Source organism: Cottoperca gobio, chromosome 12 (genome assembly GCF_900634415.1).
Source record: "Cottoperca gobio chromosome 12, fCotGob3.1, whole genome shotgun sequence".
NCBI lineage: Eukaryota > Metazoa > Chordata > Actinopteri > Perciformes > Bovichtidae > Cottoperca > Cottoperca gobio.
Window position 1 is genome coordinate 20,579,181 of NC_041366.1, and position 26,385 is coordinate 20,605,565.

Here is a 26,385-nt window from a genome sequence, read left to right on the forward strand (position 1 = left end):
CTCTCATCCTCAGTCCTCCAGGTCATGAGATACAGTATGACTTCGTTCAAACTCAAGAACCATCATTGAGATGCAACATCCAGCTGCCTTTGACTGTCTGTAGATGGGGAGCACAGGGAGCATTCACATCTGTGTCACATGTCAGAGAAGATCTGTCCATTGATGTCTCAGCAAGACATTAAGTAAAGAATTGTGTTTATAACGATGTCCTGTAGATCATATAGGAGATCACAGATGTGTGGCTCACATATGGAAACACAGGAATCTTATTATCAGGCACATTTTCTATCATGAAACTTTAATAACCAGAATTATCTTCAGATAATGTTCCCATGAATTCTTAAGTGGTGCAGATCTCTGGAGGTGGATGAGTGTTATTCCTTCTCTTAAACCCACCAAATGTTCGCTCTCATTTGCTTGTCCAACCCTTAATGATAATAATAAGACAATAATGTATCTCCAGCTGATGAATAAGAGCCTGACAATCTTTATCTTGGCTTTCTCTGTAAATAATTAATCTTACATGTGTTAATGTTTTTCTACTGAGTTCCTTTTTTCTCTTGACAGCAACAATTGTGTCTCACTTTTGTTTCTCATTAATGATCACATGTTTATCTAATGTACATTTCCACTCTAGTCACTCTGACCTTGATTTCAAAATAACAATGGTGGACAGTAACTTAGTACATTTACTAAAGTACAATTTTGAGACACTTTACTTGAGTATTTCCATTTCTGCCACTTCATACATGAACTTACTCCACTACATTCATTGGATAACTTTAGTTACCTTAAAGATTCTGATTCAGATCAATAATACAAAATATAATCACCAAATAATTATCATGTTAAGATAAACTTTGTTGAGCCCATGTTGAAATTCACCTGCATTATATGTAGTACATTAAAGTTATAAACACATTATACATCATATAATATATATCATTCTGAAATGGGCTTTTGTGCTGATTAAGTACTTTTACTTTTAGTATTTTTCATGTTAATACTTTTGTGCTTTTACTGAAGTCAAATTGTAAATTGATTATTTATTACTTATAACAGTATTTTTACTAATTATACTTAAATTCAGTTTTTTTTCTTTATTTAAGAAAACATAAGCGCATCATATCCATGAGGTACATAAACATTATTTACACACACAACTGTACTTATATACAACGTTGGTCGACAAAATATTTGTCAACTGTCTTATTCTTATTGTTTCTTATCGTGGGGGGGCCATATTGATGCAGTTCTTGGTACAAATGTCCACAATTTAGTTTGGAGTCCAACTCTTATTGTGGATGTGTAAATGTAAAGTTGATATCACACTCCGATTTAGGAGTTTACTGAGTGCATTTGAATGCATCATACTACGCCGCCTACGCTTCTGACGAATCGCGCAGGAGCCGCGGCGCCGCCTCCCCCCGCGCGGAGCTCAGCCGCTAGAGTAGAGACACACACAGCGGAGTTCGGCCATCTCTGCTCGCAGCTAGCTAACCCCGCAGCAAGGCCACTGCGGGAAGATGGCGACGGAAAAACAGAAACATGAAGGAAGAGTTAAAATTGGACATTACATTCTCGGAGACACACTCGGAGTGGGGACGTTTGGAAAGGTTTAAAGGTATGTCTGACTGTCCTGACGTCCGCGCATCCTGCCAACTGAACGATTGTGGCTTTTTAGCTTAGCTGCTAATGTTAGCATGCTAGGGAAGCTAACTTGTCGCAACGCCAGAAACTAGGTAGCACACTTGTTGTCCTGCTAGTTAGCTCAACTTGTTCGTGACAAACGTGACGTTATTTTGGGAGGTAGCTGCATTTGCCAGCGACAGCTACACAATACAAGTTATATGACATTAGCTTATATTTAGCAACATAATCAGATAGCGGCGGATGCGTTGCGCGCTAGCCAGAGAGCCACAAGTCGCTTGTCAAGTCAGGACGCCGGGAAGTAACCCCCCCCCCCCTTGACTGCTGTTAGGTACATATTAATGAGGAGCATTGAGTTATCCCGACTCATGTCGTTTCTTCTGCTCTATTTTCACACATAATATAAAAAAAAGTTCTGCAGCTCTGCAGCACATTTAGTCTCAACTCTGCCCTCCCCAGGAGTTATATTTGCCATCCTCATGAAGACACATTAGTGCATTTAGATGTGTGTGAGGAGGGAGCAGGGCATACTCTACGCCCAGTGTTGTCCACAGGGCGGTTACGATTAGTCAATATGCAGCTTTGCTTGTACCAACACCTATTGGTCTAAAACATCTTATAGATTTGCTCACATTTTCCTTTCACTTGTGCCCCTATTATTGACCGATGTTATAGTTAAATGGCTATTCTAAAAAAGCTCTTCTACAGGTTGCTTTCTGCTTCACAATTTAGTGCATTGTGACTCATAAGAACTCATGATTAAGCCATAATATACCCAAATGAAGTGAACCAACCAGACACTCTGCAAACAACCACAAGCTATTGTAGATGGCATCTAGTCATAGTCATCTCTCTGCACACAGGGTTGTGTTGTTGTAAGAAAGAAGACCATGCTCCTTTGCTTTGTGATTATGGTATTGATTGTTGGAGACTTGGTTAATAGTTCACTACAGCAACACTGGTAAATCAATGGCAGCTGTTTATTATCTCCCCATCATCCATTCACATTCCCTGAAGGGTCATGCGTTCTGATATATTTCGGATATCTTTGCACGCTTTTCTCCTCCTGCTGTTGCATATTGCGTTTTGTCACGGGGAATCTTGTCGTTTGAGTTATTTTCCACTTCTACTGAATGATTACATCTTTGGGATTAGGTAGATCTCTTGTTTTGGTTTTGGAACTTCCTTTAAAAGCCACTGACTGAACTACCTCCTAAAGATACGTATCTAGCTTTTTATCGTTTAATACCAACACTTCATGATTTGTGTAGCTCTTAAAGCTGCTATGATCAATATTATTATATTAACATCATATCAAATGACTACTTGTATGTGAATGGGTGACAAACCCACTTGCCCGTGCAGCTCCCCTCATCTCAACAGAGCATTTTAGCGTCTTTTAGCTCATTGCTTTGGTTTTCCATCCTGCAGCTTCCCTACTAAAGGGACAACATTAGCGACTAGCTGGTGTAAATAGTGAGGCTTAACTGCCAGATATTCCTTCAGGGTTTGGTGGAGACCAGGGTTAAAGGGCATGTGTACATTAGAGTAACATCCATCAGCTGGACAGTAAAATGACTCTAAAGGAATGGTAATGTTGCTTTGTGTAAATAAGCAACTATTTGCAAAAGATATATGTTCACAGCTGGTGTCCACTAACCCAAAGTTAATGCAGGTTTAAACTATGAATATCTTGCTTTGTTCTTAAGAAGTAAACATTTTAAATATGCAAGGTTTCAAACCTCATCGCCACAATATGTTTGTGTTGTTCTATAATTATCCTCGTTTTATTTGTGGTCTCTTTCATCTTTTAATATGTCCAGGGATTGTATTTGCTTCTACTCATGTGTGCTCATTGTGTTTTATCCTGCAGTGGGCCAACATGAGCTGACCAAGCACCAAGTGGCTGTGAAGATCTTGAACAGGCAGAAGATTCGCAGTTTGGACGTGGTGGGAAAGATCCGCAGGGAGATCCAGAACCTCAAGCTTTTCAGGCATCCTCACATAATTAAACTGTAAGTCCTAGATTACACCCTGCTCGCTACTCCATAATCCCCCTGCCGCCACATTTATGCCACCCACTGAGGTATTTCCAGGCTTTAATGGTGTGTTTTGGAATACATCCATATCTGTCTGACCCAGTCTCCTCGCCCCTCAGTCCTTGGCTCAATCTGCTTTTATTGCCTGTTTGTGGTTAGCCTCTCTGTTGATCTTTCTTTAAAAAAGTGCTTTATCATCGTATTTCATCACGCCTTGCTGGGTGATCTCTCCTTTAATTTTAGTATTCACTAAAGGTGTATTCACTCTGTATATTGTGCAGTTATTGTCCAATCCAGTTGTGTGTATTTGCCAAACACTGATCAGAGGCCAGCTCAGTACGCTGTTAGTGATTTAATGCACATGTGCGTCAAGCAGTGATGGTGAACACCACAACAATGTAAGTAAACACGACATTTGGCAACACAAAAATGCCGTACACTGTAGCTGGAAAGAGTGCGATCAAAAATACTTCCTAAGCGGGAGGTGAATGTCTGCAGCAAAGGCCCAAGGCCAAAGTTACAGAGTCATTAAAGTGACCATGAAGTGTGGCTAATTGCCTAAAATACCAGCTCCATGTCAGGCATGCACAAGAATGTAAACTCTGTTTTGTGTGTGCCTTTGTGAGAGAGATCCCATCTTTGACAAACACTGGGGCAGAGGGCACGGCCACCGTCTGAATAGTTTAGACAAGTGGAGCAATATAACGCATTACAGCTCCATTTGGTTTTACAGGATGTTTGTAGCCATTTTGACAGATGAGATAAGCAGTTGGTCAACATCTGTCACATCTGCTGAAACTTTGGTCATTTGAACTTTGAGACACTTTCTTCCTGTAGACCTTTTTAGACAGATGTGGAAATGTTGTGATGGTAGATTTAAGATGAGACCGGCACTGTTTTACTGTAATATCTAACTTTATTTTGCAGATCACAAAACTATTTCCTTAGCACTTTTGATTTTAACTGCAATATTCCACAGTTTTGATACCAAATCCAGGAGATTTAATGGCACACTGTCCTATTTCTTCATAACTGTCTATATCTGAGCAGGGTAATATCTGCAATTGTTGATGACGCACATGATTTTAACTTTGTGTAAATGTCTGCAGGTATCAGGTTATTAGCACCCCGACAGATATCTTCATGGTGATGGAGTATGTCTCTGGAGGGGAGCTATTCGACTACATCTGCAAAAATGGAAAGGTAATGCACTGAATACTGGAAGATGCTTAAAGTCTGTTATTATGATGTGCCACATTTTCTTTCAATCTTCTCATATGTAGCAGATGTTGTATATTATATATATACATATATAAGTCAGGTGACCAGAGAATACACGTGCTTTATGTAATCCTCTGTGTTATTGTCAGCCTTTAGTGCAGATACAGCAACCTGTGAACCATCGGCTGAAAAAGATATCTGAACACAACAGGAAGTGCTGCTTAGTCAGCTGAGATGTGCCAGCTGAGTCACGGAGAAGATCACACCTAATGGATAATTTTTTGCTTCGACAGTTGGATGAGAAGGAGAGTCGTCGGCTGTTCCAGCAGATTATTTCAGCAGTAGACTACTGCCACAGACACATGGTGGTGCACCGGGACCTCAAGCCTGAAAATGTGCTGCTTGATGCACACATGAATGCCAAGATTGCCGACTTCGGTGAGTCATCAATCCTAAACTCTGGTCTCCACAGGGGATGTTTTTAAATGTTAAATCATGGAAACGGTAGGACAGTGTTGTTCAGTAACTCTAAATGTGATGTATGGTGGATCGCAGCTGATACTGACCTTTATTCTAACTGTGAACTCTGTGCAGGACTATCAAACATGATGTCAGATGGAGAATTCCTGCGAACAAGCTGTGGCTCTCCGAACTATGCTGCTCCTGAGGTCATCTCAGGAAGGTAATGTTTTTGTTGTGCCATCATTACAAGTTGACACTGACACAGAACTTAAGCTCCCATTATGTTGCTGAATAAAACAAATAATAAAGCGTTGCTTTCATGATTACACGATTGCTTCGCTTCTCTCGTCCTCAGGTTATATGCTGGTCCAGAAGTAGATATCTGGAGCAGTGGGGTCATTCTCTATGCCTTGTTGTGTGGGACGCTTCCCTTTGATGACGACCACGTGCCAACACTCTTTAAGAAGATCTGCGACGGGATCTTTTTCACCCCGCAGTATCTGAACCCTTCGGTAATAAGCCTCCTTAAACACATGCTGCAGGTGGACCCATGAAAAGAGCCACCATCAAAGAGATTCGGTGAGCCTGACTACATATTCAACCACATCATCGTTTTCTTACGTTCTGAAACGCGTGTTGCATTCATGGTCTGGTGTTTTACTACAAAATAATTTCTCGTCCTGCAGAGAGGATGAGTGGTTCAAACAGGGCCTCCCTAAGTACTTGTTCCCTGAGGACCCCTCCTACAGTAACAACATGATTGACGACGAGGCCCCTGAAGGAGGTATGTGAGAAGTTTGAGTGCACAGAGGAGGAGGTCCTGGCCTGCATATATAGTCGCAACCATCAGGATCCATTGGCCGTCGCCTACCCATCTCATCATTGACAATCGTCGCATCATGAGTGAAGCCAAGGATTTCTACCTGGCGTCCAGCCCCCCCGACTCTTTTCTAGATGACCAGCACCTGACCTCGTCTGGTGCAGCTGTGGCCGGGCTTCATCAAGCCCCACCCTGAGCGTGTACCATTCCTGTTGGCGGAGACTCCTCCCAGGCCTCGCCACACACTGGACGAATTGAACCCCCAGAAGTCCAAGCACCAGGGTGTTAGAAGGGCCAAGTGGCACCTGGGTATCCGGAGTCAGAGTAGACCCAACGATATCATGTCGGAAGTGTGCCGGGCCATGAAACAGCTGGATTATGAGTGGAAGGTGAGCAAGAAACTCCACGAGAGGGGCGTTTGTTGTAGTTTAGTTTTAGTTGGAGATTGAGTTACTTAATTGTGAATAACAATGTGTGATGTCAGAGTAGGCAGCTTCATATAATCATTGTTTCTTCACCGTTTTCTAACTTCCAGGTTGTGAATCCATATTATCTACGTGTGAAAGGAAGAATCGATTACTGGGATGCAAACCAAGATGAGCCTTCAACTCTACCAGGTGGACAGTCGAACCTACTCCTCGATTTCCGTAGCATAGACGGTGAGTCTTAACTACGCTGCGTCTTAACTACGCTGCGTCTTAACTACGCTGCGTCTTAACTACGCTGCGTCTTAACTACGCTGCGTCTTAACTACGCTGCGTCTAACTACGCTGCGTCTTAACTAGCTGCGTCTTAACTACGCTGAGTCTTAACTACGCTGCGTCTTAACTACGCTGCGTCTTAACTACGCTGCGTCTTAACTACGCTGCGTCTTAACTACGCTGCGTCTTAACGACGCTGAGTCTTAACGACGCTGAGTCTTAACGACGCTGCGTCTTAACGACGCTGCGTCTTAACTACGCTGAGTCTTAACTACGCTGCGTCTTAACTACGCTGCGTCTTAACTACGCTGCGTCTTAACTACGCTGCGTCTTAACTACGCTGCGTCTTAACTACGCTGCGTCTTAACTACGCTGCGTCTTAACTACGCTGCGTCTTAACTACGCTGAGTCTTAACGACGCTGAGTTTAACGACGCTGCGTCTTAACGACGCTGCGTCTTAACGACGCTGCGTCTTAACTACGCTGCGTCTTAACTACGCTGCGTCTTAACTACGCTGGTCTTAACTACGCTGCGTCTTAACTACGCTGCGTCTTAACTACGCTGGTCTTAACTACGCTGCGTCTTAACTACGCTGCGTCTTAACTACGCTGCGTCACTACGCTGCGTCTTAACTACGCTGCGCTTAACTACGCTGCTCTGTATCGTATTCACTAAGAAGTGAGCGGAACAACAATTAGACTTTTGTAGTCAAAGCCTCGGAGGTGAGAAAACAAGTGGGTCATTGTTAAAGGAACAGTTCACCCCAAAATGAAAAAGTAAATCTTTCCTCTAGCTATAGTGTTGTGTTGTGCTGCAAGATTCTATATTAATAACTAGCAAATGTATTTTAGATTTTGTGGCTTTAAACGCTTCAATAAATCAAATGTAAAAGATGATAAAAAAACGGTGTTTCTTTAGTTTCATTTAAACTCTTCTCATACCACTGTTTACAGTTTTGTAATATCTGACAAGATACTCTGGTAAACCTGAATTCAGCTTTCCTGTATCGAGGCAGTGTTTACCTGCATTCTGTCCATGTCAGTGTGGACTTCATAATGATTGACTCGGGGTTGAGGGCTTTTGCTTTCTGTGTAGGTGAGCAGCGGTACCTCAAAGGCAACTATGAGATAAGAGTTGTTATGAGCTGAATGAACGTCGCACAGGCGTGCTGTGTAAAGGGCATGAGACTATGTTGAAGTCAAAGTGTTAATGTTTAGCTGCAGTTGTAACTGAAGTCCTTAAGGAATAAAAGGCTGATGACAAATGAATATAAAGATTAAATCCTTAATAGACTGGTGGTGGTGATAAAGTCCATTAAGATCCTCAGCAGCAGACACTACAAACAATTATTTATAAATATATATATAATATAAAAGTACACGCAGTAGCAGATGTAGCGGTATAAGTTAGGCTCATTAGTAAACCCCAGATAATAATGAGCCTTTGGAAAGTGTTATAACCTAATAAAGTCATCTCAGAATTAGATTTAATTGTATTACAAGCTGAGGTACGGAGTTGGAAAGCGGGGGAAAAGAGGGTGTATTAGGAGCCAGTGAGGACATAATGAAAGACGCTATTCAGTTGCATTATGGAAATGTAGGATCCAGCGAGTGTGTTTTTCCATTTTAAAATACAGATTGATTGCTGATGTTACTGAACCAGCAGAGCGTGACATGCAGAACCGAGCAACACGTGACTCATGTATATACCTTTATTTGTACGTTTCAAAGGAAATTACACATTAAACATTTTTACAGAAAGTTGTAAATAAGCATTGCTTAATTTTGAAGAGATGTTGAAAAAAAATAATCTCACTCCTTTTCACATTTAGCCCTAATGTTTCCTTAAACCAATATGATCATGTAATCATCACATACTCACGACTTAATTAATCAAATTGTCCGGCACTTTAGTATATTATGAGTGGACGTGTCCTCTTTGGATAAGAGCCACACATTTAACTTTGACCTACTTGCAACAAAAATAAGAACCTGTAGGAAGATATGAAGCAGAGCCTATGTATTCATTACATAAACACACCTTGATTCACTGGCATGGAGTGCACTGCAGAAAGAGTTTGTTTTAATCCCAACTTGAATGTTTTCCTAAACCTAACAAAGTACGTGTGTTGCCTAAACCCTAAGGAGACTTGCCTGAAGGCAAACTTCTCCCACGTGCACACAAGCTCAATTTACAAATCCACCTGCAATACTGAAAGTCACCACTAGATGTCCCCACTGAGAAGAAGACTTCACATCTGCAGGTTCTATTAAAGCTGTGAAGAAATAGAAACACATGTATTATGTACAGACATTTATTGGCCCTCACTCTCAAATCCCTCCTCATAATCTTTTTTAATCAGAAACAGAACTTAACAAACATGCACTCCTGTTGTATGTTAGTAAATAGCTTCTTGTGTCCTAAAATGGGGAAGTATAAAAACGGTTAATCTAATCAGTATTCTTTAATCAGGAAACATATGAGAAAGCCAGCACACACAACACACACACAGACACACACAACACACACACCACACACACACACACACACACACACACACACACACACACCACACACACACACACACACACATACACTGGTGTCATTGACAAGGACTTTTGGTTACTATGTTAATTCCTACCAGATGTCTCTGGGGAGTCATGGAACTTTTCAGCAGCCCACTCTTTCTTTAATAATCGCTCACTGACAGAGTGAAACCTGTATTTGTTCAGTCTGTCCTGTACGTTAGTAAAAAACTAAAGGACTGTGGCAGTTATTGACGATTATCCCTTGAAGGGCAGTATGATGTGCTTCCTTGTCTTTGGATGCTTTGAGGGGTCGAGTCCATCTCTGTCACTGAGCAGTTCTTCACGTCCGACGAGCTCTTGTTATTCACACAACGCTCTCTCATCCTCAGTCCTCCAGGTCATGAGATACAGTATGACTTCGTTCAAACTCAAGAACCATCATTGAGATGCAACATCCAGCTGCCTTTGACTGTCTGTAGATGGGGAGCACAGGGGAGCATTCACATCGTGTCAACATGTCAGAGAGATCTGTCCATGATGTCTCAGCAAGACATAAGTAAAGAAGTGTTTTATAACGATGTCCTGTAGATCATATAGGAGATCACAGAGTGTGGCTCACATATGGAAACAGGAATCTTATTATCAGGCACATTTCTATCATGAAACTTTAATAACCAGAATTATCTTCAGATAGTTCCCATGAATTCTTAAGTGTGCAGATCTCTGGAGGTGGATGAGTGTATTTCTTCTCTTTAAACCCACCAAATGTTCGCTCTCATTTGCTTGTCCAACCCTAATGATAATAATAAGACAATAATGATCTCCAGCTGATGAATAAGAGCCTGACAATCTTTATATCTGGGGCTTTCTCTGTAAATAATTAATCTTACATGTGTTAATGTTTTCTACTGAGTCCTTTTTTCTCTTGACAGAACAATTGTGTCTCACTTTTGTTTCTCATTAATGATCACATGTTATCTAATGTACATTTCCACTCTGTCACTCTGACCTTGATTTCAAAATAACAATGGTGGACAGTAACTTAGTACCATTTACTAAAGTACAATTTTGAGACACTTTAATTGAGTATTTCCATTTCTGCCACTTCATACATGAACTTACTCCACTACATTCATTGGATAAACTTTAGTTACCTTAAAGATTCTGATTCAGATCAATAATACAAAAATATAATTCACCAAATAATTATCATGTTAAGATAAACTTGTTGAGCCCCATGTTGAAAATTCACCTGATTATATGTAGTACATTAAAGTTATAAACACATTATACATCATATAATATAATATCTGAAATGGGCTTTTGTGCTGATAAGTACTTTTACTTTTAGTATTTCATGTTAATACTTTTGTGCTTTACTGAAGTCAAATTGTAAATTGATTATTTTACTTATAACAGTATTTTTTACTAATTATACTTAAATTCAGTTTTTTGTCTTTATTTAAAGAAACGATAAAGCGCATCATATCCCTGAGGTACATAAACATTATACACACACAACTGTACTTATATACAACGTTGGTCGGACAAAATTTGTCAATGTCTTATCTATTGTTTCTTATCGTGGGGGGGGCCATATTGATGCGAGTTTTGGTACAAATGTCCACAATTTAGTTTGGAGTCCAACTCTTATTGTGGATGTGTAAATGTAAAGTTGATATCACACTCCGATTTAGGAGTTACGAGGGCATTGAATGGCATCATACTACGCCGCCTACGCTTCTGACGAATCGCGCAGGAGCCGCGGCGCGCCTCCCCCCGCGCGGAGCTCAAGCGCTAGAGTAGAGGACACACACAGCGGAGTTGGCCCATCTCTGCTCGACAGCTAGCTAACCCCGCAGCAAGGCCACGCGGGAAGATGGCGCAGGAAAAACAGAACATGAAGGAAGAGTAAATTGGACATTACATTCTCGGAGGCACACTCGGAGTGGGGACGTTTGGAAAGGTTAAAGGTATGTCTGACGTCCTGACCGTACGCGCATCCTGCCAACTGAACGATTGTGGGCTTTTAGCTTAGCTGCTAATGTTAGATGCTAGGGAAGCTAAAACTTGTCGCAACGCCAGAAACTAGGTAGCACACTTGTTGTCCTGCTAGTTAGCTCAACTTGTTCGTGACAAAACGTGACGTTATTTTGGGAGGTAGCTGCATTTGCCAGCGACAGCACACAATACAAGTTATATGACATTGCTTATATTTAGCAACATAATCAGATAGCGGCGGATTGCGTTGCGCGATAGCAAGAGAGCCACAAGTCGCTTGTCAAGTCAGACGCCGGAAGTAACCCCCCCCCCCTTGACTGCTGTTAGGTACATATTAATGAGGAGCATTGAGTGATCCCGACATCATGTCGTTTCTTCTGCTCTATTTTCACACATAATATAAAAAAAAGTTCTGAGTCTGCAGCACATTTAGTCTCAACTCGGCCTCCCCAGGAGTTATTATTGCCATCCTCATGAAGACACATTAGTGCATTAGATGTGTGTGGGAGGAGGAGCAGGGCATACTCTACGCCAGTGTTGTCCACAGGGCGGTACGATTAGTCAATATGCAGCTTTGCTTGTACCAACACCATTGGTCTAAAACATTCTTATAGATTGCTCACATTTTCCTTTCACTTGTGCCCCTATATTGACGATGTTATAGTTAAATGGCTATTCTAAAAAAGCTCTTCTACGGTTGCTTTCTGCTTCACAATTAGTGCATTGTGACTCATAAGAACTCATGATTAAGCCATAATATACCCAAATGAAGTGAACCAAACCAGACACTCTGCAAAACAACACAAGCTATTGTAGAGCATCTAGTCATAGTCATCTCTCTGCACACAGGGTTGTGTTGTTGTAAGAAAAGAAGACCATGCTCCTTGCTTTGTGATTATGGTATTGATTGTTGGAGACTGGTTAATAGTTCACTACCAGCAACACTGGTTAAATCAATGGCAGCTGTTTATAATCTCCCCATCATCCATTCACATTCCCTGAAGGGTCATGCGTTCTGATATAGTTCGGATTATCTTGCACGCTTTTCTCCTCCTGCTGTTGCATATTGCCGTTTTGTCACGGGGAATCTTTGTCGTTGGTTATTTTCCACTTCTACGAATGATTACAATTTTGGGATTAGGTAGATCTCTTTTTGTTTTGGAACTTCCTTTAAAGCCACTGACTGCTGAACTACCTCCTAAAGATACGTATCTAGCTTTTTTATCGTTTTAATACCCCAACACTTCTGATTGTTGTTGTAGCTCTTTTTTAAAGCTGCTATGATCAATTTATTATATTAACATCATATCAATGACTAACTTGTATGTGAATGGGTGACAAACCCACTTGCCCGTGCAGCTCCCTCATCTCAACAGAGCATTTTAGCGTCTTTTAGCTCATTGCTTTGGTTTTCCATCCTCAGCTTCCCTACTAAAGGGACAACATTAGCGACTAGCTGGTGTAAATAGTGAGGCTTCACTGCCAGATATTCCTTCAGGGTTTGGTGGAGACCAGGTTAAAGGGCAATGTGTACATTAGAGTAACATCATCAGCTGGACAGTAAAATGACTCTAAAGGAATGGTAATGTTGCTTTGGTAAATAAGCAACTATTTGACAAAAGATATATGTTCACAGGTGGTGTCCATAATCCAAAGTAATGCAGGTTTTAAAATATGAATATCTTGCTTTGTTCTTTAAGAAGTAAAACATTTTAAATATGCAAGGTTTCAAACCTCATCGCCACAATATGTTTGTGTTGTTCAGAATTATCCTCGTTGTTATTTGTGGAGTTCTTCACTTTTAATAGGAGCCCAGGGACTTGTATTTGCTTCTTCTACTCATTTGTGTGGTCAGTGATTAGCTGAAGTGGGCCAACTGAGCTGACCAAGCACTGCCAGTGGCTGTGAAGATTTGAACAGTGCAGAAGATTCGCAGTTTGAGACGGGGTGGGAAAGATCCGCGGGAGATCCAGAATCAAGCTTTTCAGGCATCCTCACCATAATTAAACTGTAAGTACTAGATTACACCCTGCTCGCTACTCCATATCCCCCTGCCGCCCACATTATGCCACCCATGAGGTATTCAGGCTTTAATGGTGTGTTTTGAATACATCATATCTGTCGACCAGTCTCCCGCTACCCTCAGCCTGCTCAATTGCTTATTGTGTTTTGGTTAGCCTCTCTGGTTGAGTCTTCTTTAAAAGTGCTTTATCATCGTATTGCATCACGCCTTGCGGGGATCTCTCCCTTTGAATTTAGTATTCACTAAGGTGTATCACTTGATATTGTGCAGTATTGTCCAATACCAGGTGTGGATTTGCCAAAACTGATCAGAGCCAGTCAGTACGTGTTAGTGATTTAATGCACATGTGCGTCAAGCAGTGATGGTGAACACCACAACAATGTAAGTAAAACACGACATTGGCAACACAAAATGCCAGTACACTGTAGCTGGAAAGAGTGCGATCAAAAAATACTTCCTAAGCGGGAGGTGAATGTCTGCCAGCAAAGGCCCAAGGCCAAAGTTAAAAGAGTCATTAAAGTGACCATGAACGTGTGGCTAATTGCTCCTAAAATACCAGCTCATGGCAGGCATGCACAAGAATGTAAACTCTGTTTTGTGTGTGCCTTTGTGAGAGAGATCCCATCTTTGACAAACACTGGGGCAGAGGCACGGCCACCGTCTGAATCGGTTAGACAAGTGGAGCAAATAACGCATTACAGCTCCATTTGGTTTTACAGGATGTTTGTAGCCATTTTGACGAGTGAGATAAGCAGTTGGTCAACATCTGTCACATCTGCTGAAACTTTGGTCATTTGAAACTTTGAGACACTTTTTTCCTGTAGACTTTTAGACAGATGATGTGGAAAATGTTGTGATGGTAGATTTAAGATGAGACCGCATGTTTTACTGTAATATCTAACTTTATTTTGCAGATCACAAAAAATATTTCCTTAGCCCATTTTGATTTTAACTGCATATTCCAGTTTGATACCAAATCCAGGAGATTAATGGCACATGTCCATTTCTTATAACTGTCTATATTGAGCAGGGTAATATCTGCCAATGTGTGATGACGCACATGATTTTAACTTTGTGTAAATGTAAATGTCTGCAGGTATCAGGTTATTAGCACCCACGACAGATATCTTCATGGTGATGGAGTATGTCTCTGGAGGGGAGGAGTATTCGACTACCATCTGCAAAAATGGAAAGGTAATGCACTGAATACTGGAAGATGCTTAAAGTCTGTATTATGAGTGCCACATTTTCTTTCAATCTTTCATATGTAGCAGATGTTGATATTTATAATATACATATATAAGTCAGGTGACCAGAGAATACACGTGCTTATGTAATCTCTGTGTTATTGTCAGCCTTTAGTGCAGATACAGCAAAACTGTGAACCATCGGCTGAAAAAGATTATCTGAACAAACAGGAAGTGCTGCTTAGTCAGCTGAGATGTGCCAGTGAGTCACGGGGAGAAGATCACACCTAATGGAATTTTTTTTGCTCGACAGTGGATGAGAAAGGAGAGTCGTCGGCGTTCCAGCAGATTATTTCAGCGTAGACTACTGCCACAGACACATGGTGGTGCACCGGGACCTCAAGCCTGAAAATGTGGTGCTTGATGCACACATGAATGCAAGATTGCCGACTCGGTGAGTCATCAATCCTAAAACTCTGGTCTCACAGGGGATGTTTTTAAATGTTAAATATGGAAACAGGTTAGGACAGTGTTGTTCAGTAACTCTAAAATGTGATGTATGGTGGATCGCAGCTGATACTGACTTTATTCTAACTGTGAAATCTGTGCAGGACTATCAAAACATGATGTCAGATGGAGAATTCCTGACGAAACAAGCTGTGGCTCTCCGAACTATGCTGCTCCTGAGGTCATTCGGAAGGTAATCGTTTGTGTTGTGGCCATCATTACACAGTTGACACGACACAGAACTTAAAGTCCCCTATACGGGTGTGTGTGTGAGGTGTTTGTGACCCACAGCTCACTAAATGATGTTTTTTCCCCTTCTAGTAACAATGTAGCATCTGTAGTTGTAAATCTGCTTTGTAGTGTTTCATGGATATATTTTAAGGGAAGATTCCAGATTCTCCAGAGGTTTAGTTTTTAGGATGCTTTTGGAGAAGCACATTTTGCACTGTCCTCAGCGGTCTGGGATGGACTCCTGCAGGCTAATCTCTTTAGATCAGGTGCCAGAGATTACAGGCCCAGCCCATTTCCTCTGGGTCAAAGTCATCAGCCCGTGGAGCCCGAATACTGATCTGGCATCAGTAAGTAGGTTATCATGGCCACCTCATGAGATCTGAAAAACTTTTTTGTAGATGACTGTACTGCGTTTTTAACATTCACTCACTAGTTTGGAGAACACTAAGAGATCATGTTGACCATGGGACTTTCAGTTTCAGTATGCGGCTTGAAGAACAGCAAACCTGACTCCGATTTCTTTTAGATCTGTAAAGCTTTAAGCACACGTTCATTTTGGAAGGAGTGTGATTTACAGACACACAAGCTTAACACATGTACATAATATACGACAACACAGTACAATCATATTCTTTCCAAGTGCCTCAACATGCAGATTCTGCACAGCTTAAAACACAGATTGAAGAAATAAAAAGGATGGAGTGCACAGTTCAAGCTTAGCTTACGCATTCCAGGAAACGGTGAAATAATGTTATTTGGTGAGATAGTTTTGATGATGTTTGTTGAATTCTATTGATATGGTGTTTCCACGACACTCCGAGTGAGTGAACTTCACCCGTGTTGGTTTTTTTTTAAATGTAGTCGTTTCCCTTTTCTTACCGTGATTTTATTTTTTTAAAGCCCTAGCAAGTTTGTTGAGTGTTTCAGTTGCCCCTATACTTGTCTTGCGATGCACATGTTCTTAGTTTCTCTTTGTCTTGAATCATTGTTCCCCCCCCCCCCCCACACACATCCTCTGTGTAGAACTGGGTTCATTCTCTTGTGAACTCTGTAACTTGTGCCTCAGTGTTCCTGTAACTCGCACTACTTACTGTGAATTCGGTACTTTTAGTATCTAAACGTGTTTAAAACTATGATGTCCTTTTTGTTTCCATCTGTTAATGTCCAGATGCACGTTGTGTGCAGACACCAAAGGAGTTAAAATTCTTACACTGGCCTGTTAACCTTTGAAATGTTTATTGTTGTCGTGTGGAGAAGTTTCAAACTGTTGACTCGTTTGAATTTGGGTGAAAAATGACACGTGTAACACGTTTAATTGGCCGTTAATAGAGTTTTAATTGTGCTTAAATACTGTTTTATTTCACTAGTAAACACCGGTGTACAAAACACATTTCCACTCTTGTGTTTATAGATGACGTTCTACTTTGAGAGGGAGATTTGTGTTCATGCATACTGTTCCCCTCGTCTTATATGTGAAAGGTGAGTGACCTCGGCTTGCAGTCATAACGATTCAGCTGTCCATTAAGTGCATCAGTGCAGGTAAACGTGCGTGTGCATTACCAATTGGGAAAATCTGGATCTGAGTTTTGCACGAGGATCATCTCCCAGTTCACAGGCAGAGATGAACAGTGTGTGAATCTTTTGTGTCTCGTGCTTTCATTCCATATGTTCTCCTCATTAACTTCCCACGTGGCTTCATGTACGTGCAGCTGTATGCATAATACACATTCTTGAGCAATAAAATGTTTTCATGAAAAAAGAAAATAGCTGCAACTGCAAACAGTCATTTGTTTGGTTTAGTTTCATGATGTGTACGTTACAGGCCGCTCATGACAATAGGAGAGCAGGTGCTTGGGTGTGGCGTAGTGCTAAGTAAGCAATGCTTTAATAAGTGCACAGGCAGATCCGGTAGGATTATAATAAGCACCTCTGTCATTAAAATGACATGCTATGAACTGCCTGGAGCTTACGTAGGCACAGTGGAGGAAATAACCGTTGGACACAGCTGGGATTCTGTGTAAGGAGAAACAAAACTAATCCAGCTCATGGTGGTGACCCGAGCCTGGGGCCGATGTTCGCTACTTCAGTCACATTTATTTTTGCACCTTTTTGGTTGTATTTCATCTACTTTTCCAGATCTCAAACGTAAGTTGCGTGTCAGGATGGTTTGAATAATGTAGCGTATGTTCTGCAGTAGTGCTTCATTCAGATCATTTCACTTCCCTCTCACTCAAAGACATGTTTTATTTCTCTTGCATGCTGAGTCAATTCTTCAAAGGGTGTATCATTCTGTATTGATGGTAATTAATGGGGCATGGCTGACATGGAAACTGAATGCATCTCTGCAGTGCATCCAGGACTTCTCTCCTCCTCTCTCTCCTCCTCCTCCTCAGTATCTGCTGCAGAGACACACTGCCCTCTGCAGGCGGGCTCAGAGTCCGGACGTGAGTGAAACTAATGTCTGGAGATAAAGCACCGCCTTAAATGGACTCGTGAAAAAAATGCGAAACCGCATTATCTCCATTAATAGAACAAATTGAATAATAAAGATTAAATCCTTAATAGACTGGTGGTGATAAAGTCCATTAAGATCCTCAGCAGCCTACAATACAATTATTTATAAATATATTATATAATATAAAAGTACACGCAGTAGTAGATGTAAGGTATAAGTTAGGCTCATTAGTAAACCCCAGATAATACTGAGCCTTTGGAAAGTGTTATAACCCTAATAAAGTCATCTCAGAATTAGATTTAATTGTATTACAAGCTGAAGGTACGGAGTTGGAAAGCAGGGTGTATTTAGGAGCCAGTGAGGACATAATGAAAGACGCTATTCAGTTGCATTATGGGAAATGTAGGATCCAGCGAGTGTGTTTTTCCATTAAAATACAGATTGATTGCTGATGTACTGAACCAGCAGAGCGTGACATGCAGAACCCGAGCAACACGTTGACTCATGTATATACCTTTATTTGTACGTTTCAAAGGAAATTACACATTAACACTTTTTACAGAAAGTTGTAAATAAGCATTGCTTAATTTTGAAGAGATGTTGAAAAAAATAATCTCACTCTGACTGACTTTTCACATTTAGCCCTAATGTTTCCTCTAAACCCAATATGATCATGTAATCATCACATACTCACGACTTAATTAATCAAATTGTCCGGCTACTTTAGTATATTATGAGTGGACGTGTCCTCTTTCTGGATAAGATGCCACACATTTAACCTTTGACCTACTTCCTAAAATGAATGCAACAAAAATAAGAACCTGTAGGAAGATATGAAGCAGAGCCTATGTATTCATTACATAAACACACCTGGATTCACTGGCATGGAGCTGCACTGCAGAAAGAGTTTGTTTTAATCCCAACTTGAATGTTTTCCTAAACCTAACAAAGTACGTGTGTTGCCTAAACCCTAAGGAGACTTCTGCCTGAAGGCAAACTTCTCCCACGTGCACACAAGCTCAATTTACAAATCCACCTGCAATACTGACAAGTCACCACTAGATGTCCCCACTGAGAAGACTTCACATCTGCAGGTTTCTATTAAAGCTGTGAAGAAATAGAAACACATGTATTATGTACAGACATTATTGGCCCTCACTTCTCAAATTCCCTCCTCATAATCTTTTTTAATCAGAAACAGAACTTAACAAACATGCACTCTGTTGTATTGTTATGTTAAATAGCTTCTTGTGTCCTAAAATGGGGAAGTATAAAACGGTTAATCTAATCAGTATTCTTTAATCAGAAAACATATAGAGAAAGCCCAGCACACACACACACACACACACACACACACAGACACACACACACACAGACACACACACACACACACACACACACACACACACACACACACACACACACACACACACACACACACACACACACACACATACACTGAGTGTCATTGACAAGGACTTTTGGTACTATGTTAATTCCTACCAGACGTCTCTGGGGAGTCATGGTAACTTTTCAGCAGCCCACTCTTTCTTTAATAATCGCTCACTGACAGAGTGAAACCTGTATTTGTTCAGTCTGTCCTGTACGTTAGTAAAAACTAAAGACTGTGGCAGTTATTGACGATATCCCTTGAAGTGCAGTATGATGTGCTTCCTTGTTCTTTGGGATGCTTTGAGGGTCGTCCATCTCTGTCACTGAGCAGTTCTTCACGTCCTGACGAGCTCATTGTTATTCACAACGTCTCTCATCCTCAGTCCTCCAGGTCATGAGATACAGTATGACTTCGTTCAAACTCAAGAACCATCATTGAGATGCAACATCCAGCTGCCTTTGACTGTCTGTAGATGGGGAGCACAGGGAGCATTCACATCTGTGTCACATGTCAGAGAAGATCTGTCCATTGATGTCTCAGCAAGACATTAAGTAAAGAATTGTGTTTATAACGATGTCCTGTAGATCATATAGGAGATCACAGATGTGTGGCTCACATATGGAAACACAGGAATCTTATTATCAGGCACATTTTCTATCATGAAACTTTAATAACCAGAATTATCTTCAGATAATGTTCCCATGAATTCTTAAGTGGTGCAGATCTCTGGAGGTGGATGAGTGTTATTCCTTCTCTTAAACCCACCAAATGTTCGCTCTCATTTGCTTGTCCAACCCTTAATGATAATAATAAGACAATAATGTATCTCCAGCTGATGAATAAGAGCCTGACAATCTTTATCTTGGCTTTCTCTGTAAATAATTAATCTTACATGTGTTAATGTTTTCTACTGAGTTCCTTTTTTCTCTTGACAGCAACAATTGTGTCTCACTTTTGTTTCTCATTAATGATCACATGTTTATCTAATGTACATTTCCACTCTAGTCACTCTGACCTTGATTTCAAAATAACAATGGTGGACAGTAACTTAGTACATTTACTAAAGTACAATTTTGAGACACTTTACTTGAGTATTTCCATTTCTGCCACTTCATACATGAACTTACTCCACTACATTCATTGGATAACTTTAGTTACCTTAAAGATTCTGATTCAGATCAATAATACAAAATATAATCACCAAATAATTATCATGTTAAGATAAACTTTGTTGAGCCCATGTTGAAATTCACCTGCATTATATGTAGTACATTAAAGTTATAAACACATTATACATCATATAATATATATCATTCTGAAATGGGCTTTTGTGCTGATTAAGTACTTTTACTTTTAGTATTTTTCATGTTAATACTTTTGTGCTTTTACTGAAGTCAAATTGTAAATTGATTATTTATTACTTATAACAGTATTTTTACTAATTATACTTAAATTCAGTTTTTTTTCTTTATTTAAGAAAACATAAGCGCATCATATCCATGAGGTACATAAACATTATTTACACACACAACTGTACTTATATACAACGTTGGTCGACAAAATATTTGTCAACTGTCTTATTCTTATTGTTTCTTATCGTGGGGGGGGCATATTGATGCAGTTCTTGGTACAAATGTCCACAATTTAGTTTGGAGTCCAACTCTTATTGTGGATGTGTAAATGTAAAGTTGATATCACACTCCGATTTAGGAGTTTACTGAGTGCATTTGAATGCATCATACTACGCCGCCTACGCTTCTGACGAATCGCGCAGGAGCCGCGGCGCCGCCTCCCCCCGCGCGGAGCTCAGCCGCTAGAGTAGAGACACACACAGCGGAGTTCGGCCCATCTCTGCTCGCAGCTAGCTAACCCCGCAGCAAGGCCACTGCGGGAAGATGGCGACGGAAAAACAGAAACATGAAGGAAGAGTTAAAATTGGACATTACATTCTCGGAGACACACTCGGAGTGGGGACGTTTGGAAAGGTTAAAGGTATGTCTGACTGTCCTGACGTCCGCGCATCCTGCCAACTGAACGATTGTGGCTTTTAGCTTAGCTGCTAATGTTAGCATGCTAGGGAAGCTAACTTGTCGCAACGCCAGAAACTAGGTAGCACACTTGTTGTCCTGCTAGTTAGCTCAACTTGTTCGTGACAAACGTGACGTTATTTTGGGAGGTAGCTGCATTTGCCAGCGACAGCTACACAATACAAGTTATATGACATTAGCTTATATTTAGCAACATAATCAGATAGCGGCGGATGCGTTGCGCGCTAGCCAGAGAGCCACAAGTCGCTTGTCAAGTCAGACGCCGGGAAGTAAACCCCCCCCCCCTTGACTGCTGTTAGGTACATATTAATGAGGAGCATTGAGTTATCCCGACTCATGTCGTTTCTTCTGCTCTATTTTCACACATAATATAAAAAAAAGTTCTGCAGCTCTGCAGCACATTTAGTCTCAACTCTGCCCTCCCCAGGAGTTATATTTGCCATCCTCATGAAGACACATTAGTGCATTTAGATGTGTGTGAGGAGGGAGCAGGGCATACTCTACGCCCAGTGTTGTCCACAGGGCGGTACGATTAGTCAATATGCAGCTTTGCTTGTACCAACACCTATTGGTCTAAAACATCTTATAGACTTGCTCACATTTTCCTTTCACTTGTGCCCCTATTATTGACCGATGTTATAGTTAAATGGCTATTCTAAAAAAGCTCTTCTACAGGTTGCTTTCTGCTTCACAATTTAGTGCATTGTGACTCATAAGAACTCATGATTAAGCCATAATATACCCAAATGAAGTGAACCAACCAGACACTCTGCAAACAACCACAAGCTATTGTAGATGGCATCTAGTCATAGTCATCTCTCTGCACACAGGGTTGTGTTGTTGTAAGAAAGAAGACCATGCTCCTTTGCTTTGTGATTATGGTATTGATTGTTGGAGACTTGGTTAATAGTTCACTACCAGCAACACTGGTAAATCAATGGCAGCTGTTTATTATCTCCCCATCATCCATTCACATTCCCTGAAGGGTCATGCGTTCTGATATATTTCGGATATCTTTGCACGCTTTTCTCCTCCTGCTGTTGCATATTGCGTTTTGTCACGGGGAATCTTTGTCGTTTGAGTTATTTTCCACTTCTACTGAATGATTACATCTTTGGGATTAGGTAGATCTCTTGTTTTGGTTTTGGAACTTCCTTTAAAAGCCACTGACTGAACTACCTCCTAAAGATACGTATCTAGCTTTTTATCGTTTAATACCAACACTTCATGATTTGTGTAGCTCTTAAAGCTGCTATGATCAATATTATTATATTAACATCATATCAAATGACTACTTGTATGTGAATGGGTGACAAACCCACTTGCCCGTGCAGCTCCCCTCATCTCAACAGAGCATTTTAGCGTCTTTTAGCTCATTGCTTTGGTTTTCCATCCTGCAGCTTCCCTACTAAAGGGACAACATTAGCGACTAGCTGGTGTAAATAGTGAGGCTTAACTGCCAGATATTCCTTCAGGGTTTGGTGGAGACCAGGGTTAAAGGGCATGTGTACATTAGAGTAACATCCATCAGCTGGACAGTAAAATGACTCTAAAGGAATGGTAATGTTGCTTTGTGTAAATAAGCAACTATTTGCAAAAGATATATGTTCACAGCTGGTGTCCACTAACCCAAAGTTAATGCAGGTTTAAACTATGAATATCTTGCTTTGTTCTTAAGAAGTAAACATTTTAAATATGCAAGGTTTCAACCTCATCGCCACAATATGTTTGTGTTGTTCTATAATTATCCTCGTTTTATTTGTGGTCTCTTTCATCTTTTAATATGTCCAGGGATTGTATTTGCTTCTACTCATGTGTGCTCATTGTGTTTTATCCTGCAGTGGGCCAACATGAGCTGACCAAGCACCAAGTGGCTGTGAAGATCTTGAACAGGCAGAAGATTCGCAGTTTGGACGTGGTGGGAAAGATCCGCAGGGAGATCCAGAACCTCAAGCTTTTCAGGCATCCTCACATAATTAAACTGTAAGTCCTAGATTACACCCTGCTCGCTACTCCATAATCCCCCTGCCGCCACATTTATGCCACCCACTGAGGTATTTCCAGGCTTTAATGGTGTGTTTTGGAATACATCCATATCTGTCTGACCCAGTCTCCTCGCCCCTCAGTCCTTGGCTCAATCTGCTTTATTGCCTGTTTTGGTTAGCCTCTCTGTTGATCTTTCTTTAAAAAAGTGCTTTATCATCGTATTTCATCACGCCTTGCTGGGTGATCTCTCCTTTTAATTTAGTATTCACTAAAGGTGTATTCACTCTGTATATTGTACAGTTATTGTCCAATCCAGTTGTGTGTATTTGCCAAACACTGATCAGAGGCCAGCTCAGTACGCTGTTAGTGATTTAATGCACATGTGCGTCAAGCAGTGATGGTGAACACCACAACAATGTAAGTAAACACGACATTTGGCAACACAAAAATGCCGTACACTGTAGCTGGAAAGAGTGCGATCAAAAAATACTTCCTAAGCGGGAGGTGAATGTCTGCAGCAAAGGCCCAAGGCCAAAGTTACAGAGTCATTAAAGTGACCATGAAGTGTGGCTAATTGCCTAAAATACCAGCTCCATGTCAGGCATGCACAAGAATGTAAACTCTGTTTTGTGTGTGCCTTTGTGAGAGAGATCCCATCTTTGACAAACACTGGGGCAGAGGGCACGGCACCGTCTGAATAGTGTCGAGTTTAGACAAGTGGAGCAATATAACGCATTACAGCTCCATTTGGTTTACAGGATGTTTGTAGCCATTTTGACAGATGAGATAAGCAGTTGGTCAACATCTGTCACATCTGCTGAAACTTTGGTCATTTGAACTTTGAGACACTTTTCTTCCTGTAGACTTTTAGACAGATGTGGAAATGTTGTGATGGTAGATTTAAGATGAGACCAGCACTGTTTTACTGTAATATCTAACTTTATTTTGCAGATCACAAAACTATTTCCTTAGCCACTTTTGATTTAACTGCAATATTCCACAGTTTGATACCAAATCCAGGAGATTTAATGGCACACTGTCCTATTTCTTCATAACTGTCTATATCTGAGCAGGGTAATATCTGCCAATTGTTGATGACGCACATGATTTTAACTTTGTGTAAATGTCTGCAGGTATCAGGTTATTAGCACCCCGACAGATATCTTCATGGTGATGGAGTATGTCTCTGGAGGGGAGCTATTCGACTACATCTGCAAAAATGGAAAGGTAATGCACTGAATACTGGAAGATGCTTAAAGTCTGTTATTATGATGTGCCACATTTTCTTTCAATCTTCTCATATGTAGCAGATGTTGTATATTATATATATACATATATAAGTCAGGTGACCAGAGAATACACGTGCTTTATGTAATCCTCTGTGTTATTGTCAGCCTTTAGTGCAGATACAGCAACCTGTGAACCATCGGCTGAAAAAGATATCTGAACACAACAGGAAGTGCTGCTTAGTCAGCTGAGATGTGCCAGCTGAGTCACGGAGAAGATCACACCTAATGGATAATTTTTTGCTTCGACAGTTGGATGAGAAGGAGAGTCGTCGGCTGTTCCAGCAGATTATTTCAGCAGTAGACTACTGCCACAGACACATGGTGGTGCACCGGGACCTCAAGCCTGAAAATGTGCTGCTTGATGCACACATGAATGCCAAGATTGCCGACTTCGGTGAGTCATCAATCCTAAACTCTGGTCTCCACAGGGGATGTTTTTAAATGTTAAATCATGGAAACGGTAGGACAGTGTTGTTCAGTAACTCTAAATGTGATGTATGGTGGATCGCAGCTGATACTGACCTTTATTCTAACTGTGAAACTCTGTGCAGGACTATCAAACATGATGTCAGATGGAGAATTCCTGCGAACAAGCTGTGGCTCTCCGAACTATGCTGCTCCTGAGGTCATCTCAGGAAGGTAATGTTTTTGTTGTGCCATCATTACAAGTTGACACTGACACAGAACTTAAGCTCCCATTATGTTGCTGAATAAACAAATAATAAAGCGTTGCTTTCATGATTACACGATTGCTTCGCTTCTCTCGTCCTCAGGTTATATGCTGGTCCAGAAGTAGATATCTGGAGCAGTGGGGTCATTCTCTATGCCTTGTTGTGTGGGACGCTTCCCTTTGATGACGACCACGTGCCAACACTCTTTAAGAAGATCTGCGACGGGATCTTTTTCACCCCGCAGTATCTGAACCCTTCGGTAATAAGCCTCCTTAAACACATGCTGCAGGTGGACCCCATGAAAAGAGCCACCATCAAAGAGATTCGGTGAGCCTGACTACATATTCAACCACATCATCGTTTTCTTACGTTCTGAAACGCGTGTTGCATTCATGGTCTGGTGTTTTACTACAAAATAATTTCTCGTCCTGCAGAGAGGATGAGTGGTTCAAACAGGGCCTCCCTAAGTACTTGTTCCCTGAGGACCCCTCCTACAGTAACAACATGATTGACGACGAGGCCCTGAAGGAGGTATGTGAGAAGTTTGAGTGCACAGAGGAGGAGGTCCTGGCCTGCATATATAGTCGCAACCATCAGGATCCATTGGCCGTCGCCTACCATCTCATCATTGACAATCGTCGCATCATGAGTGAAGCCAAGGATTTCTACCTGGCGTCCAGCCCCCCCGACTCTTTTCTAGATGACCAGCACCTGACCTCGTCTGGTGCAGCTGTGGCCGGCTTCATCAAGCCCCACCCTGAGCGTGTACCATTCCTGTTGGCGGAGACTCCTCCCAGGCCTCGCCACACACTGGACGAATTGAACCCCCAGAAGTCCAAGCACCAGGGTGTTAGAAGGGCCAAGTGGCACCTGGGTATCCGGAGTCAGAGTAGACCCAACGATATCATGTCGGAAGTGTGCCGGGCCATGAAACAGCTGGATTATGAGTGGAAGGTGAGCAAGAAACTCCACGAGAGGGGCGTTTGTTGTAGTTTAGTTTAGTTGGAGATTGAGTTACTTAATTGTGAATAACAATGTGTGATGTCAGAGTAGGCAGCTTCATATAATCATTGTTTCTTCACCGTTTTCTAACTTCCAGGTTGTGAATCCATATTATCTACGTGTGAAAAGGAAGAATCCGATTACTGGGATGCAAACCAAGATGAGCCTTC

The 26,385-nt window shown here is 41.2% G+C and overlaps 2 protein-coding genes and 1 pseudogene across 2 annotated transcripts in view; all 3 read left to right on the plus strand.

The window, feature by feature from the left end:
• Positions 1-17,135, plus strand: part of aif1l (allograft inflammatory factor 1-like) — a 30,435-nt gene extending 13,300 nt beyond the window's left edge. Inside the window, exon 7 of the transcript XR_003833170.1 lies at positions 15,415-17,135. The gene's annotated coding sequence lies outside the window, so the exon portion shown is untranslated. The remainder of the gene's footprint in view (positions 1-15,414) is intronic.
• LOC115017035 (5'-AMP-activated protein kinase catalytic subunit alpha-1-like) lies at positions 1,534-14,996 on the plus strand (annotated as a pseudogene).
• A 3,979-nt stretch (positions 17,136-21,114) lies between the features above and the next one.
• The window catches only part of prkaa1 (protein kinase, AMP-activated, alpha 1 catalytic subunit), an 11,185-nt gene continuing 5,914 nt past the window's right edge, over positions 21,115-26,385 (plus strand). The window contains exons 1-8 of the mRNA XM_029444588.1: positions 21,115-21,211; positions 23,109-23,250; positions 24,387-24,480; positions 24,792-24,936; positions 25,094-25,181; positions 25,316-25,540; positions 25,648-26,167; positions 26,313-26,385. The exon at positions 26,313-26,385 is cut by the window's right edge and continues 54 nt beyond it. Coding sequence (XP_029300448.1) covers positions 21,115-21,211; positions 23,109-23,250; positions 24,387-24,480; positions 24,792-24,936; positions 25,094-25,181; positions 25,316-25,540; positions 25,648-26,167; positions 26,313-26,385 — 1,384 coding nt within the window. The remainder of the gene's footprint in view (positions 21,212-23,108; positions 23,251-24,386; positions 24,481-24,791; positions 24,937-25,093; positions 25,182-25,315; positions 25,541-25,647; positions 26,168-26,312) is intronic.